The 14,760-nt window shown below is 41.9% G+C and overlaps 3 protein-coding genes and 1 non-coding gene across 7 annotated transcripts; 1 reads left to right on the top strand and 3 right to left on the bottom strand.

The window, feature by feature from the left end:
* Positions 1–748: 748 nt before the first annotated feature.
* Positions 749–1,921, bottom strand: LOC112351282 (uncharacterized protein Mb2253c-like). The gene is made up of 2 exons (XM_024688847.1): positions 1,641–1,921; positions 749–1,237 (listed from the first exon to the last, which is right to left on the bottom strand). Exons 1-2 carry the CDS (start codon positions 1,890–1,892, stop codon positions 845–847), a joined length of 645 nt encoding a protein of 214 aa, XP_024544615.1. The 5' UTR covers positions 1,893–1,921; the 3' UTR covers positions 749–844.
* A 263-nt stretch (positions 1,922–2,184) lies between these two features.
* Positions 2,185–4,091, top strand: LOC9643822. Of its 2 annotated transcripts, none has more exons than XM_024688871.1 (4): positions 2,185–3,389; positions 3,465–3,689; positions 3,746–3,854; positions 3,920–4,091. In XM_024688871.1, exons 1-4 carry the CDS (start codon positions 2,286–2,288, stop codon positions 4,027–4,029), a joined length of 1,548 nt encoding a protein of 515 aa, XP_024544639.1. In that variant the 5' UTR covers positions 2,185–2,285; the 3' UTR covers positions 4,030–4,091. The 2 variants fall into 2 exon arrangements, with proteins under 2 accessions (XP_024544639.1, XP_024544637.1); XM_024688869.1 differs by having other exon boundaries at positions 3,432–3,689.
* LOC9643821 (actin-related protein 6) lies at positions 3,875–5,849 on the bottom strand. 3 transcript variants are annotated; one of them, XM_024688874.1, is made up of 8 exons: positions 5,148–5,849; positions 4,849–5,092; positions 4,729–4,792; positions 4,580–4,664; positions 4,481–4,531; positions 4,350–4,412; positions 4,065–4,281; positions 3,875–4,001 (listed from the first exon to the last, which is right to left on the bottom strand). In XM_024688874.1, exons 1-7 carry the CDS (start codon positions 5,834–5,836, stop codon positions 4,152–4,154), a joined length of 1,326 nt encoding a protein of 441 aa, XP_024544642.1. In that variant the 5' UTR covers positions 5,837–5,849; the 3' UTR covers positions 3,875–4,001; positions 4,065–4,151. The 3 variants fall into 3 exon arrangements, with proteins under 3 accessions (XP_024544642.1, XP_024544640.1, XP_024544641.1); XM_024688872.1 differs by having other exon boundaries at positions 4,481–4,664; XM_024688873.1 differs by having other exon boundaries at positions 3,875–3,998; positions 4,481–4,664.
* Positions 5,850–5,877: 28 nt separating this feature from the next.
* On the bottom strand, positions 5,878–5,950 carry TRNAK-UUU. Its single transcript has one exon. It is a non-coding gene; the product is annotated as a tRNA-Lys (tRNA).
* Positions 5,951–14,760: the final 8,810 nt, after the last annotated feature.

Here is a 14,760-nt window from a genome sequence, read left to right as displayed (position 1 = left end):
CAGTTTTTAAAACAAGACGGATATGCGATATTTCAGCTAGTAGAGCGCCAAGATGTGGGCAATGTCGTCATCGTCCTTATTGTGACATGTAGCTCATCCTCCAGTAGCCCGGATGCGCTGGTTGAGGAGGTACTTCATCGCGCCGGTGAAGTAGTAGCAGGACTGGAGGATCACCCGGTCGCCATAGCAGTAATCGGCATAGATCTTGCAGAGGCCCTTGCCAGCAAGCAACTCGGCAAGCCGGTTTTGGTCGCAGCGGACGTGATTGATGGTATAGTTGTCAGAGCAGCCGAGGAAATCGGACCAGTACCGGGGTCAAAAGTTCCGCGAACCTGGAAAAATAAACGTCATCTGGAGATCTTGATCTTCGAGCTCACACTAGACCTTCTAGATCACAAGAAGTGAGACTCGCACTAAAGGAAAAACCCGGAGAAAAGAGAAAGAAATACCTGATTAACGACGAGCTCGGAGTCGCCACGAATGTCGATGTTCTTGATGTTTATGCCCCTCGCCTTGCGCAGCCCAGCGATGAGCGCCTTGTAGTCGGCCTGACTATTGGTGAAATTGAATCGGACGCCTAAAAGAGATGCGCGCCGCGAGGATCTTGCAGCACGAATCCATAGCCAGCCTCGGTCAATCCCATGCCATTTCCGCTGCATGCGCCATGGAACCACAGAGAATATGACATTCGCTCTACGGATCGCTGGAGTTTGTGGAAATCTTCCCCTCAATGAAAAACCCTAAGAAATGCAAAAAACGAATATTCGAGTAAAACGGGACAATAACCCTAAACAATACGGAACAACATAAATTCCCGCTTGTTTTCAAACCAAGGATATTCTAGCTAGTAGAGCGCCAAGATGTGGGCAATGTCATCGTGCTGGTCGTGGATGCCGAGACCATAGCACCAGCCCTCGATCACGTCATAAACATCCGGAAACTCATCCTGGATCACCAAGAGCATGTACTTCATCCTCCAGTAGCCCCGGACTCGCTGGTTGAGGAGGTACTTCCATGCCCCGGTATCGTAGTAGCAGCACTGGAGGATCGCCCGGTAGCCATAGCAGTAATCGTCGTAGATCTTGCGGAGGCCGTCGATCGCGAGCGCGTCGGCGAGCTGGTTTTGTTCGCGGCGGACGTGATCGGTGGCATAGATGTCGAAGCAGTCGAGTAGATCCATCACCTCGGACAAGTAGCGGCGCAGCGTCGGGTTCCTGGCTCTGTAAATTCCTCGAACCTGGAAAACTTATAAACGTCAGAGCTGTGATCGTGATCTTCTAGCTCACTTTCGATAGATCGATGGTGATCGGAGTAGTGAGCGAGATGGAATGGCTATAGAAAACGAAAAATTAGAACCGACAAGTGAAGGGATGGGAAGCGTGTGTGATCAATGCTTCCAGTACCTTTACCTCTTTCCAAAGTGTGGGGGACTGACAGTGTGATCAATTTTTCTCTCCTCCCAAAAAAGCAAAGGAAAAGAATACCATGCATGGATTGGCTCACTAGAACTTCGAGATCACTGCTCAACTACTAGAACTTCTAAATCACTGCTCAAGCACTAGAACTTCTAGATCACTGATCAAGCACTAGAAGCGCGATCACTAGATACTAGTGAGGACCAAAAGATAGAACCGGAATACCTGATAGATGACGAGCTCGGAATCGCCCCGGATGTAGATGTTCTTGATGTTTATGGCCCTCGCCTTGCGCAGCCCAGCGATGAGCGCCTTGTACTCGGCCTGATTGTTGGTGAAATCATGCCCCAGGAACTCGGACGCCTGGACGAGAGGCGCGCCGCGAGGATCTTGCAGCACGAATCCATAGCCCGCCACGGTCGATCCCGTGCCGTTGCCTCTGGATGCGCCATCGAACCACAGAGAACAGTAGGACATCGCTCTACAGCCCGCAGCCGATCGCTGGAGTTTTGCGCTACACCGATGCGCTAAAATCTCCCCCTCATCGGAAGAACCCTAACAATAAATGCGAATATAGAATATTCGAGTATCCACGTTTAACGGGGCAAAATCCTACTTCACCAGCGCCGTTAGATTCTCCCGCGCGATGCCGTCGGTTCACCGGCGCCCTTTCGCCATCCAACGGTGGAGGGCTGCTTCCTTCCACCGGAGGGAAAACTCCAAGGTAGGAAAAATAGGCTTTCAGAGTAGTAGTGGGGAAAGAGAAGGCGCCATGTTCTAGGAGGGCAAGATTTCGCTAGGGCGCGCTCGAGGCAGCGAAGAACAGCACGATGAAGAACACCAAGAACACCAACAACAAATCCACGGTAAATGTCCAGGGACGGGTTTCCACAACCCGGAACTCGAATTCCTCCGTTCTTGGATGCCGCCGGCTTGTTCAGCGAGCTCCAGGATGACGAGGTAGGCCGCGGCCATGGAGACAACGCTCGAAACGGCCTCGAAATCCATGGATTTCCGGCCATCGGGCAGAGGAATCCCCTGGAGCGCGAGGATTACACGGCGTGGCCGTCGCTCCCCGGGGCTTGCGAATTCCGGGAGAAATCGTGCTCCTGGGCGGCAGAATCGTGCCCCTGGCAGGGAAATTTCGGGAGATCCACGTCCAGGTTTAGTCTCGGTGACTCGCAGTGGCCATCGCTCGCTCCGCGGCAACAAGAGAGGTTTAGCGGCGTTTTAGAGCGTAATTCCCTGGCTACTCGCATCGCGGATGAGCGCGAGGATATTCTAGGCACCAAAGGTCCCACTCAGCAAAGCCAACAGCTGGGAGGAGAAGATGAAAGAAATGGAGGAGATGGATTCTCGCTAGCAGGGAGGAGACTTGGAATTGAGAGTGGTGGTAGCAGTGGCAAAGGATGGATGCGGCTGCCTCCCATTCTCATGCCTTCCTCGCACCAGCAGCAGCAACAAAAGAGGTGTCGCCAAGCTGCCTTTGACAACTCTTCCAATCCATCATCGCCGGAGGAGCCGAATGGTTTTGCGAGCCGAGATGCTGGGAAGGGGGCCCTCTCCGCGCCACCACCACCACCATCCGGCTACTTGCCCCCTGTCTATCTCATGCTCAACAAGGACTTCGTCGTCATCTCGCCGCTGAAGGAGAATCTGCTGCTCACGCTAGCTCTTGCGGAGCACAGGAGACCCTCTACTCCTCCAAGCTTCGACGAGGCATCTTCCGCGGCGGATTTGTTCGAGACATCGCCGGAAGTAACAGAAGTAGCACAAGTTGCTGCTGCTGCTGCTGCTACTGCTGCTGCTGCTGCTGCTGCTACTGCTACTACTGCCGTGGGAGATGCCAAGCGCAGGCAAGTTTTCGTTGGAAGGTTTGAGGCGTTCTCGTCCTTCGTGAAATTCGGGCTGGGACGAGATGCCATGCGCGTGGCCACTGAAAGCAATGCCGGGGGAACGTCTACCATCTCTGAGGTAAGTACAAGAATATATGTTATCATATTTTCTGTTTTATAGTCGTTTCTGGCGATGGACTCCTCGTGCATGCAGTCCCTCTCGGTGGAGTATTTCGTGAGGAAGTTCAAAGCCACGGACGTGGTGACGGAGATGGAGGTGGAGTACTGCGCCATGAACTGGAAGAAGGTGGATTACATTTGCAACCTGTATGGCCAGAGAGTCGGAGTTTCGGTCACCAGGGCGATGTCTTACCCGAATCCGGAAGACTTCTCCCCGCAGATGGCTTACAGGCTGCTCTACAAGAAACTCTTTGGACTGGTAAAAGCGAAATTTTTCTACTCTTGGAACTTTGCTAAATCTCTCATCCCTCACAGGTTGTGGCGAGGCATGGAGTGACGGACAGGCACAGCTTCTCCCAGTGTGTTCTTCATGTGTGGTGCGAGACGACGACCACTGCAAAGCTTCTCCAGGCCCAGTACAAAGGCATGCGCCCCTCACAAAACTTTAGAAAAATTCCTTTTGTTTCTAACCTTGTGATTTTCTTTCAGAGGTTTCCGAGGAGCTAGACATCACGGACGATGTAATAATGGTGCTCACAGTAGCCGAAGGCTGGCATGCCCGCCCGATCTTCTACGAATCGTGCTTGGTTAGAGACTAACTTTACGTTGGATTTTCACTGCAAAAATTTCTTACCTCTGAGATGATATTTCTTTCCTTGTCCTACCGATTCGGCAGCCTTGAAAACACCGTAGAGCTTTTCACGGAGTTGGAGCGATCCACTCACTGCAAGAATCTCCACCGACACCTGTGAGAGCCCTCCTCTTCGTACTGTTTCTTTGTCACCGAGCAGCCTTGAAACTCAGGACTAGAAGCTAGCAGGGCTCCTCCATACCATGGAGCTTTGATCGGACTACACAAGCAAGTAAAAACAGAGGCAGAGTAAATCCCCCTTAGTCCTTTTTTTCATTTGAAGCTAACCTGTCTGTGAGTTGGATATTGAGGTTGTATTCATCAGGTACCAGAGGTCTGAGCTCGCTTTCCCTGTGTCACAAAATGGAAGAACAGGGAAGTTTGTGAATGTCTCAAAGAAGAAACTTTGAGATCCTTACAGTTTCTCCTTGAAAAATGGGAACTGGACGCATCCTCCAGTCAGTATGATGCTGTAAAAAACTCGGTTAAACAGCACTTCAAAGCGTAAAGAAATGTACTTGGAGTAGAGCAAAGGATGAAGATCCGGGTGGCAAGAGTTGATAGCTCGGACGATGCATTCGGAAAGCCCAGCTTCTTCCATGCCTTCAATTAAGCAGCACTGATGTGTCAGCTTTTCACTAAAAAACTGAAAAGTTCACGGCCATACCAAGATCTGCGGGCTGGAACAACATCTCGGGCACCATGAATCGCTCGTTGGTCAGTGTAAGTTCCTGTCCAATTCATCCAGAGATAGTCAAAGAACAAAAGAAAGGAAGTTCCAAGTTACCTGATCATCACCAACGGGAATAGCATTTCGTCGATTTGGATCTGAAGCTTCCGCAGCCTCGTCCACAGCGGCATCAACATCCATCGGAGCTTGGGCCTCTTCTTTCTCTTCTCCCTGTTTCTCTCCACCTTGCTTGGAAAAATAAGCGGCAGCGGCAGCGGGATCCTTGACAAATCCACGTTTGTTCTTGACACCATCCGGAAGAACGTACTGGCAGCGGATATAGTTCTCCCGTCCCTTCTTCCTGAATCCACCACTGTGTCAAAACAAGACGAAAAGCTTTAAATCGAGAACACCACCTTGCCACGTCGAGGTCGCCAAGAACATTCTTGGAGCAAAAGCACAGTGAATGCTTCACATCCTCCATGATATAAGTCTCGTCCATGACATTCCAGGCCCTGTAGGAAACGAGCTCCTTGAGATAATTCGTGAGAGCTTTGCCGCCGAGATTGATCCTCTTGATGCCATGGTAGACTGGAAATCCTTGCACGATTGGCACGGCGTGCGTGAAGGAGAATCCGCAATCCACCACCAAGCTGCAATTCCCGAGAGCCAGCCTGCTCTTGGGCCTCCGATTTGCTTCGTATAAGTGGACCAGCGGCGCGGCGTGAGAGACGAAGAGGCTCTGGAATCCAAACTCCTCAAACACGAGCTCGTCGGTGTTCTTGCGGATGGAACCCAGAGTGAAAGGGGGCTCGACGAGGAACAATGCCGTCTCCGGCGGGCGAACCTTAACGAGCGCCTTGAAGACACGGTCCCAGACCTCCTTCTCGGCATCGCAGTGGACGAGATAGCCGCGATCGAAGGGACGGCGGAGAGAAATACCTTGAATCTCGTCGCATTTCTCCAGCTGATCGGCGATTATCCATTTCTTGGAGCCGCGTGGGCGAGCTAGGCAGTTGGGGACGACGATTGGATCGTCATGCGTGCCGACGATACCCGCCTTGACAAAACCCCCGCCGTTGTCGAGGACGAGAATGTCGTCCATGAAAGGAGACCTAAAAGAAAAACCCTAAAAACAAAGGATGTTACCGTCCGTGGGGTTCGAACCCACGACCATGTGATTAAAAGCCACGTGCTCTGCCAGCTGAGCTAGGACGGCAAGGTCAAACTAATGCATCCCACCAATTTCCTCCAGCCCAGTGTAGCAATCATATGTTACTCAGAGCTTAAGAGAAAGATTGATAAACTTCTTCTTCATTGAAGAGGATTGTAAGCAGCTAGGGGTTTCAATTGTATAGTATTATAGATTAAGTAAATTTGTTCCAGGGAACTAGCCTAAAGTAGCAAATTTTTCTCAACCAAGAACAAGAACAATTTCTCTTGGTATACACACTTGGTATATGCAATTAAATTGCTAGGCACAACCAAGGGAAATTGTCCTCTATCTGCTCTCTGCCACTAAAAAGATGAATTAAGCTTGAATCAATTATCTTGAGTCAAAGCCTATGTGATAAAGAATACAAGAAAACATTGCATGGGGGGAAGATAAAGTGGCTGAGGCTAGGCTAGTACATGAGAATTCCCATTAAACAATATATTGTTCCAAAAGTGACTTGGCAGTGCCCCTCCCTTTTATTTTTTACCTTCTTCTTAAATTTGTGCTATGTTCTCCATAACTCCCACACCTCCCACCCACATTAGGAATACTAAATTAATTATGAATCACTTGCTATATAAACTATAAGTATTCTTCTATTTTTGCTTTCTTATAATCATATATAATAACACATTCATTCACGTTTATAAGTTATGGTTATATATATATATATATATATGTCATTATTTGTGATGTGACTCATTATATTGTAGCTTGTTGGCTACCTTTAAAAAATCCCATAATACATACATACAAGCTATTCATTAAGCAACAATACACATCTCAAACAATAATACCATATAGTATAATGAGGTGGAGAGGGACATGGTCCAATATTGGGATCCACAGCTAAGAATTTTATATGTAGAACATTTACATATAGCAATGTACTCATAGTGTTAGAGTTTTGCATATTTAGTATTTGTGGAGAGAGCTTTTTGAGTGCATAATATGGTTTTATAAACACTTTTTTGAGTCTACAAAAGAATTAAAAATTCTTAACATATCTAATCTATAGCACATGCAGAGTATATATTGTATCTTCGCTTAATACCTCATGAAGGATATGGGTTGCAACTTAGAATCTTTATGAAGTCTGTCCCTATCAATATGGTGACTACTTCAAGTTATTTCATGTTCCTACAAATTTAGTTTAACTAATGAAACAAGAGCTCAAGCAACAAATTGAAAGAATTCCTCATAAATTGTGTTTATGTAGGATTATCATGTTGGTTGTTAATGGAAAAATTATTGAAGATATGTATGAACCATTTTTCTCTAACGTGGAAGGTGTAATTTTATCAAAGATAATCTTTAAAGCAATAATAGTTATGTTTATTCTAATATATTTTATTTTCCTTGGTTACATTGAGCTCTCAACAATGTTTAAAACTAGGCCTTTGTAACCTAAAATAAAAATATACATTTATAATAATAGAAGGATGATCTAATGGGCGAAATTGTTTTTGGCTGTACTTAACACAAACCATAATTATTAGGATTTCTATGTGAGTCCACATATGCCTCAAATAAAGTGATTTCATTTTATAATTACACTATATATAATTTCATTAATGGTTTATTTTTGCTGAGTTATATGAGGATTTAACTGGATGAGTTGAGAGCTCAATTACCACACAAACAACTTAGAGGCTTGTAACACACACTCTTATAATCATAAAATTGTTGCCTAAGCAAAAGCATTATAGCTATGATGGTGGTTAGGTCGTCCTTAATTATATAAATTTGCAAGCTCGAAACATGAACCCACCTTTATAATAATAGACATTATGAAGAAAATGCATAGTGAGTATGCAATCAACCACTTGATATTTCATATTCAAGGGTAATATATAATTACCCTTGACAACCAACCATCTACTCAATTTGCCAAAATCAACAATGGGGACTTTAACTTTGATACCATTAACACCCCATACTAAACTTTTAGCATATGCATAGGCTCTTGCTTGCTTGGACTTGGGCTTGAGCATGTACTATGCTATCACCTACAATTCCTAATTGTGTTTGAGTAAGTGAAGTATTGTCTAATATTGCATATATTGCAACATATGCTAAACTTATAATATATTTCTTTCTCCTCTCCCTCTTTTCTAAAAAGTAGCAGCCTAAGCATCTAGAACAAGCAAGTCTAGATGCCCCAAGCCCATAGTGGTGTTTAATTGGTTGCATTGGCATTAACATTAACTATGATATGTGTTCATATAAATTTAGTTAGTGTTGATACTAATAGCCTATTTGCATCTATCTCTACTCTATTGGCCATTTTCTTGATCAAATCTTCTTCTTATAAATATATGTTATTGTCCTTGTAATTTAGATATTACAAACATTTTTTACTACAAATAATGACTCTTTAGTGATAAGCCCATTTCTCCCAAGGGTAATTGCATAAGAATTAAACCAAAATGAGATCATTAACGAAGATGACTTTGTGAATAAAGGGAAGAACATTTTTCCACCAATAGAAGAAACTTTTTTAAAACAAAAAAATATAAACATCACTAAAGCGAAGACTAAGGTGATGGTGAGGATAAACCATATTAAAAAGTTATAGCAAGATCATTTTCACCAAAGGTAATAACACTTAGCCATATGATTGGTAAAAAGTGTTAACACATATAAACCTTACTTTCATTTTTCAATTTATGAGTGTTAGTGTATAATAGTGATAGTAAAGGCATTAAAGACCATGACATGCCTTTCCAAAGGGAAGAAATTCCACTCCACTTACTCCTATGGAATTATTTAACAACTTAGGGTAAATCAATTAAACATTTTGCTATTGAAAATTGAGTTGATCTTTATATATTAACTACTCAAGCATTAATACTAGTGGCTTGACACCACTAATACTATTTAGTTAAACACCCAAAATAGCTTTAACTTCACTTATTGTAGTGTTGTTATTCTACAATATGCCATCATGACACTTGAGTTAAATGCACAAAAAGACATCAAAATTCTTTCATAAATGTAGTGGTTGAAACATAAGTTTTGCAATTGCATTGGTATAGAGAGCATAAATAACAAGGAGATGTTTGATATTGTTGCTATATAGTGTATAAGCCTCTTTTTTCTTATGAATCTATTATTCAAGTGCATTTGTTGTAGTCTGGCTGAGTTATAATTAGCTCAAACCTCCTAAATTTTGCATTGGTTAAACTAATATCCTTTAGTTCGATAATTAGATCCACCTAATTTGTGCCACCATGATTTATGGCATTGTTATTACAGATATAATAAAGTACCTTTTTGGGTGGTACCTTGTAATATACACCTCTCCAATTTAGATTGTTAAGATACGTATTTATAAAGTGTTGACTTCAAAATTCTAAAATAGCATAAGTAGTGATCTTAGTCTTAAGGATCTTCAGATGCATCTAGGTGCCAAATGTGGCCGGACTACTAAATCCTCTTAATTGCAAAGAATGACAAAAGGTCTAGAAACATATAACTAGAAAATGGCCAAAGCTCTGGGAAAGTAACATTATTAATATAAACACTTAAACTAAAGTTTAAGTCACTAAAATTAGATGGAATGCCATCTTCCTTCTCTTCCTCTATGTCTTTTTAAAAACTTGGAAGGATAGACTTCAATAACAAAGATTTGTAGTAAGGAATTATACTAATAGTATGAATTTCGACATTTATAGAGAAATATACTTATGGTAGGAACTTTAATGTCCATAGAGAGCATGATTCAAAACCACTTCCAACACTACTGGCAATTTGTCGTAAATGTGACTGTAGGTAAAATTACCTATCGACAAGTTCTTTTGGATATTCTTTCTTTACTACCATGATGGCACGACATCAATATTGCTAAACCCTTTCAGTCTCCAGTTAAGTTAGTTGAAAAATTGGTCATCATATATATGCCAGATAAACAAAGTAGAAACTCTTATATGTTTCTTGTTGGGCATACTCAACCCAATATGAGAAATTTATATAGTGGCTTGCACTTGCTAGTGTTGGGAACTTTTATAATATTGAGCTTGGTCCCTCAATATTTGCTAAATGATAGTTTACTGTATCCGCTATAACACTCTTATTACCATGCACTTTATGTTAGTTCCATTTAATCTCAATTGCTATTTATGGAAAGTGTCTAGATTTGTTAATTTGGCATATCTATGGAATGTAGAAATTATCTTATTAATTCCCTATCTAAATTTGCAATTTAAAACCATTCCATATTTAAAAAAATTCAAGTTAATCCCAGAGACTAACTCCAAGTGACTAAGGGTGAAAGCCATGCCCAAAACTCTAGGACTATTCCAACTCACTCCATACTTCTATCCCTTCATTCCTTGAATTGAATATTCAAGAGTCACTCTATGCTTCGGTTCTTTCATTATTTGGCTGGAAGCTCAAGAGTTTAGATTTGTTCCTTCATTAAGTGGTGCAATATAACACATGTGGTTTTGACCCTTTATCCTATGGTGATTTACTATAGGATAACACTACGAAGAAAAACCTAAACCCTCCATATGCTATGTGTCATATGCCACGTGACACATGCCACGTGTCCAAAGGACAGTGGTGTGGAACCTGAGTTTCAAGGCCTTAGGCCATTGTACGAAGGAACGGTGCCAAACTCCCAAGCATGAAGCTAAGGAGCAAAGGAACCGGACCACAAAGCAACTCCCAAGCGTATAGCCCAAGGAGCGAAGGGACAGAGGCACGGATCAACTTGGAACAGTTCTAGAGTATTCAACATCCCAATGCCAGGACCAATACACAAAATAGAGCCAAACGGAATCTAGCATTATTTCAGCATACCTGTGTTCTAACGCAAGGACATGAGTACTCCACCAGGTAGCATGGTGTGGAACTTGGGCTTAGACCCAAGCCAAATGAAAAACAAGGATAGACACGCAAGCAGGAGCTAAATTATGCCTCAAATTAGTTCTATAGGTGCTAAACTTAATAAACTAACACTTGAACAAGAGGGGCTGATAAAGGGAACCAGCAATACCGACCTCTTGCCATCGTGGCAATAAGGAAAGAGTGTTCGTAAGGACTGGTCGATAGGTAACTTTCAATACCCGAAGTCACATTTGCGATACTCTCCCCCCCTAGGGAAGATCGACGTCCTCATCAATGCATACTCCAGTCTAGAATACCTCCAAGGAAACAACTCTAGAAAAAGTTTACGGTATTCACACGATGTGAAAAATGCAGCAACTTAAACAAGTTAGGGTAACCTCTTTGTCTAAAACGGATGCACTACCCACTCAGACACCTTCCGGCCGTTGCCGACAAGGAAATGACCAATAGAGTTAGCCACTTTTGCTGCTTTGGTTGTCACCCAACTTACAAAAGTGTGATACGCTCCTGCCTGTAGAGACATAGAGAGAGAAGCTAGAGGCCCCAACCCTTCTGAGCAAACAAACCAAACCTGTCGGTGAGGTTTAGATAGACTACTATAAACAGGCAATTAGAGTTGTTTACACAGTCATGCCCTTTTAACGGAATAAGGAACATCGACAGAAAGGTGGGTGATATGACCAGTCGACAGTAGCTACCCCATGACTAGAGATTTCATCATGCACATGAAGTGCCGAAGCCAATCTGCCTATACTGGCCTAAACTCAAAGATTAAACTCAATGATAAAACTTAACTACCAAAGATTATAGATAGTATGTTAAACAACTTACAAAAGATAATTCAAAGAACACAAAGTATCATCGACTAGCAAGTAGAATGCTCGCGAATGTATCACCCGAAGGAAATAACATCCAAATCTATCAGATCTAACTTGAGGAACAATTAACAAAACTAAATGAATGCGGTAAGACTAACAAACACTTGTTCATGCCAACTATCACACTAGTCAATCGGAATAGATTCTAGTCAATAATACTAAGGAACCAAAGTTGCGCAAGCAAGTGTCAATAACATCCTACTGATATCTCAAACCCAAGAGACCAATCCAGAGCAAACCACAAAGTACATGTAGTATTGGGAAAAGCCACAAGCCATCAAATAGCATAACTAACTATCATAGAAGATCATCAATCCTCCTATTAAAAGAGTGATGCATAATCATCATTAAAGAAAGAATCCACCATCCCAAAGAATGGCATATTATTTTACATTAATAACAACTAAACAAATATTTTTTAATGAGAACAACCAACTATCCTAAGATGATAGTTATCATTATCAATGATTGCTAGATGCAAATACTAACTTCAACATTGAAGCTAATGAGCTAAAAATGCCTTCCCCAACAACTTCTAACAAATGGACCATAAGCATGAAAACTCAAGGAACCAAAAGCTTGAAGAAGACTATAGCCAAGTCTTGCTTAATAATGATCACAAGTTTCGCATGAACTAACTTTAATGCTAAAAAAGAAATCATGGCACAGTCCATAATATCCTTCTCAACACATCCATAAGCTAAACTTCATAATGCAAAGCTAATGAAGAGTATATCTGTATCAATCCAAAAGCCAAGCGCAATAAAGCTATGCTCAATAAGTGAACACTAAACGATCCTCCATGAATCCATCTATAACAAGATGTAACTCACTTCATAACAAGCCTAAGAGAAATCATTAATGATTGATATATTCCAACTAAATCTAACAAGGATTCAATCACTTTAATATCAATTACTAACTCTTCTTCTCGTAAAGTTAGTATTATCCACGACTAAATCACTTTTCAAGGAAAAGCCAAACCTCAACCCTAATTAAATATAAAACACAATTAGCTCAACTTGCCACTTAGTTCATTTGAACGTCAACACAATTGCTAACTAGCAAATGCATGAATACTAATAACACAAAGCCATAGCCAAATCATTAATACTATATTCATCTAAACTAATGAAACTCGACATCAATCTTTCATAAAGACGTTTCATTTTACTCAAATCTCAACAATGTCAACGACAACTTCAATGCCATCAACACTTTAACAAAACTAGAAGAAAACACAAGTGAATCACCACTCAAAACTCCCTATCAACTAAGTTAACTGAGGTTGAAGATACTTTACTTAGTATTCAAGACCAATCCTTTATCAAAACTCAGTTACAAATAACACTTCCTCAAGGAGTAAATCACCACATCTAAAACTCCATGAAATCCAACACTACAGACTAAACATATCTAAATGATATCGATAGAGGTAAAGTCAACATGCCAACATGGAAAACCTATGTAAGTTTAACAACATGATCCTTCGCAACACTATCCAGTAAAGCAAACTTATCATTGATAAATCTTCATCGAGTGAAGCAAGTGTTAACAATCCTTGATAAAGTTTACAAATAATCATTAGTTTGCAATGCAATTAACAATCACTCTTCAACTTACCTTCACAAGACCTAAACATCAACTCTTGTCATCAAGTTATATACTTGTCCAACATGAAAGTAATATTTCAAGTATAAGATAAAGATTCATGAATGAGCACGAATTAAATGACTACTTGAATCCAACTCAACTGCAATAAGCTCACCAACACATTTAACCAATAGCTCTGAGCATCTCTTGAAGAGGCTATTTATGCATAATCAACACTCAGCCGAAACTAAAGTGAAGACCATGAGATGGACTCATATTGGTACAAAACCTCCTCATAAACAAAGCTATAGTAAGGGGTACCAACATTTTAACCTTAAACAACTAAGTTGGACATCACCATCCTTAGCCACGGAGTAGGGCCACCAAGACTAAATCAAGATCAGTTGGGTTGCAATGCTCAATTCTTTTCCGGGGAACCTTGTTATTGCTCATTGAGTAACTTGGTGTTAGATTAGTTTTGAGTTTAGTCGAAAAAAGAGTGATATGAGCTTGTCCATGTTGTGAGTGGTGTTAGGTGTTGTAAGTTTCTATTGGTAGAGTGTGGCATTTATGTTGTATTTTGTCGAATCGAGTTGGCACTTAATGCTCACATAAACCTTTGAAGTAATGATATGGGTGTTGCTCATGATATTACTTGATTGATGATCAAGACATTGTGATTTTTATATCATATCCATGTGATGATGAACAATGTGTTTATGAAGTTGCTTGGTTAAACAATGATCAACCCCAAAGTAGTTGATGGTGAAGCTAGTCTACTTACATATAGTATTATTGTAGTAGCTTTGACTAGATTCTTGATGGTGGTCCATTGTGTTAAGCTTGAGTTGGTATGTTGTTTCCTTGAGGGTTTGCCCATAAGGTGTTGGAAAAGGGTTGTAGCATTCATTTGCTATAGCTCATCAGTTGATCTATTAGCACTTGGAGTAGAATGTTGGATAGAGAAGATGTGTAGTTGAGGCATTGACATCACTAGCATTTGTGTTAGTGGAAGTGGCATTATTATGTTAAGTTATAAGGAATTTTCCTTAGAGCTTGATTTTCCATGTCATTCTTCTTGTTAGTGTTTAGACTTCATATTGTAAGGAACCGACTCCCCGAGATGTCGTAGGCTAAAGGATCCCCGAAAGCATGACCGAAATGACAAAGAGTTCATCGGATGGGACTGAGTTGAAGATTGAGTCCAAGACCGACTCTGAGACCGAGTTCGAGATAGAGTCCGGGATCGAGTCCGAGGCCGAATCGGAGACCGAGTTCGAGACCAAGTTCGAGACAGAGTCCGAGATCCAAATCAGGTCTGAGACCGAGTCCAAGGTGCGAGTCCGAGATTGGGTCCGAGATCGAGTCCGAGATCAAGTCCGAGACTGAGTTCGAAGTCGGATCCGAAATCGGGTCCGAGATCGAGCCAGAGACTAAGTCCAAATACTAATACGAGTCAAGGGGTGAAAGCCCAAAGCGTGCGTCTCC

The sequence above is a fragment of the Selaginella moellendorffii genome, unplaced genomic scaffold, assembly GCF_000143415.4.
Source record: "Selaginella moellendorffii unplaced genomic scaffold, v1.0 SELMOscaffold_59, whole genome shotgun sequence".
Classification (NCBI taxonomy): domain Eukaryota; kingdom Viridiplantae; phylum Streptophyta; class Lycopodiopsida; order Selaginellales; family Selaginellaceae; genus Selaginella; species Selaginella moellendorffii.
This window is presented reverse-complemented; position numbering and strand designations above follow the sequence as displayed.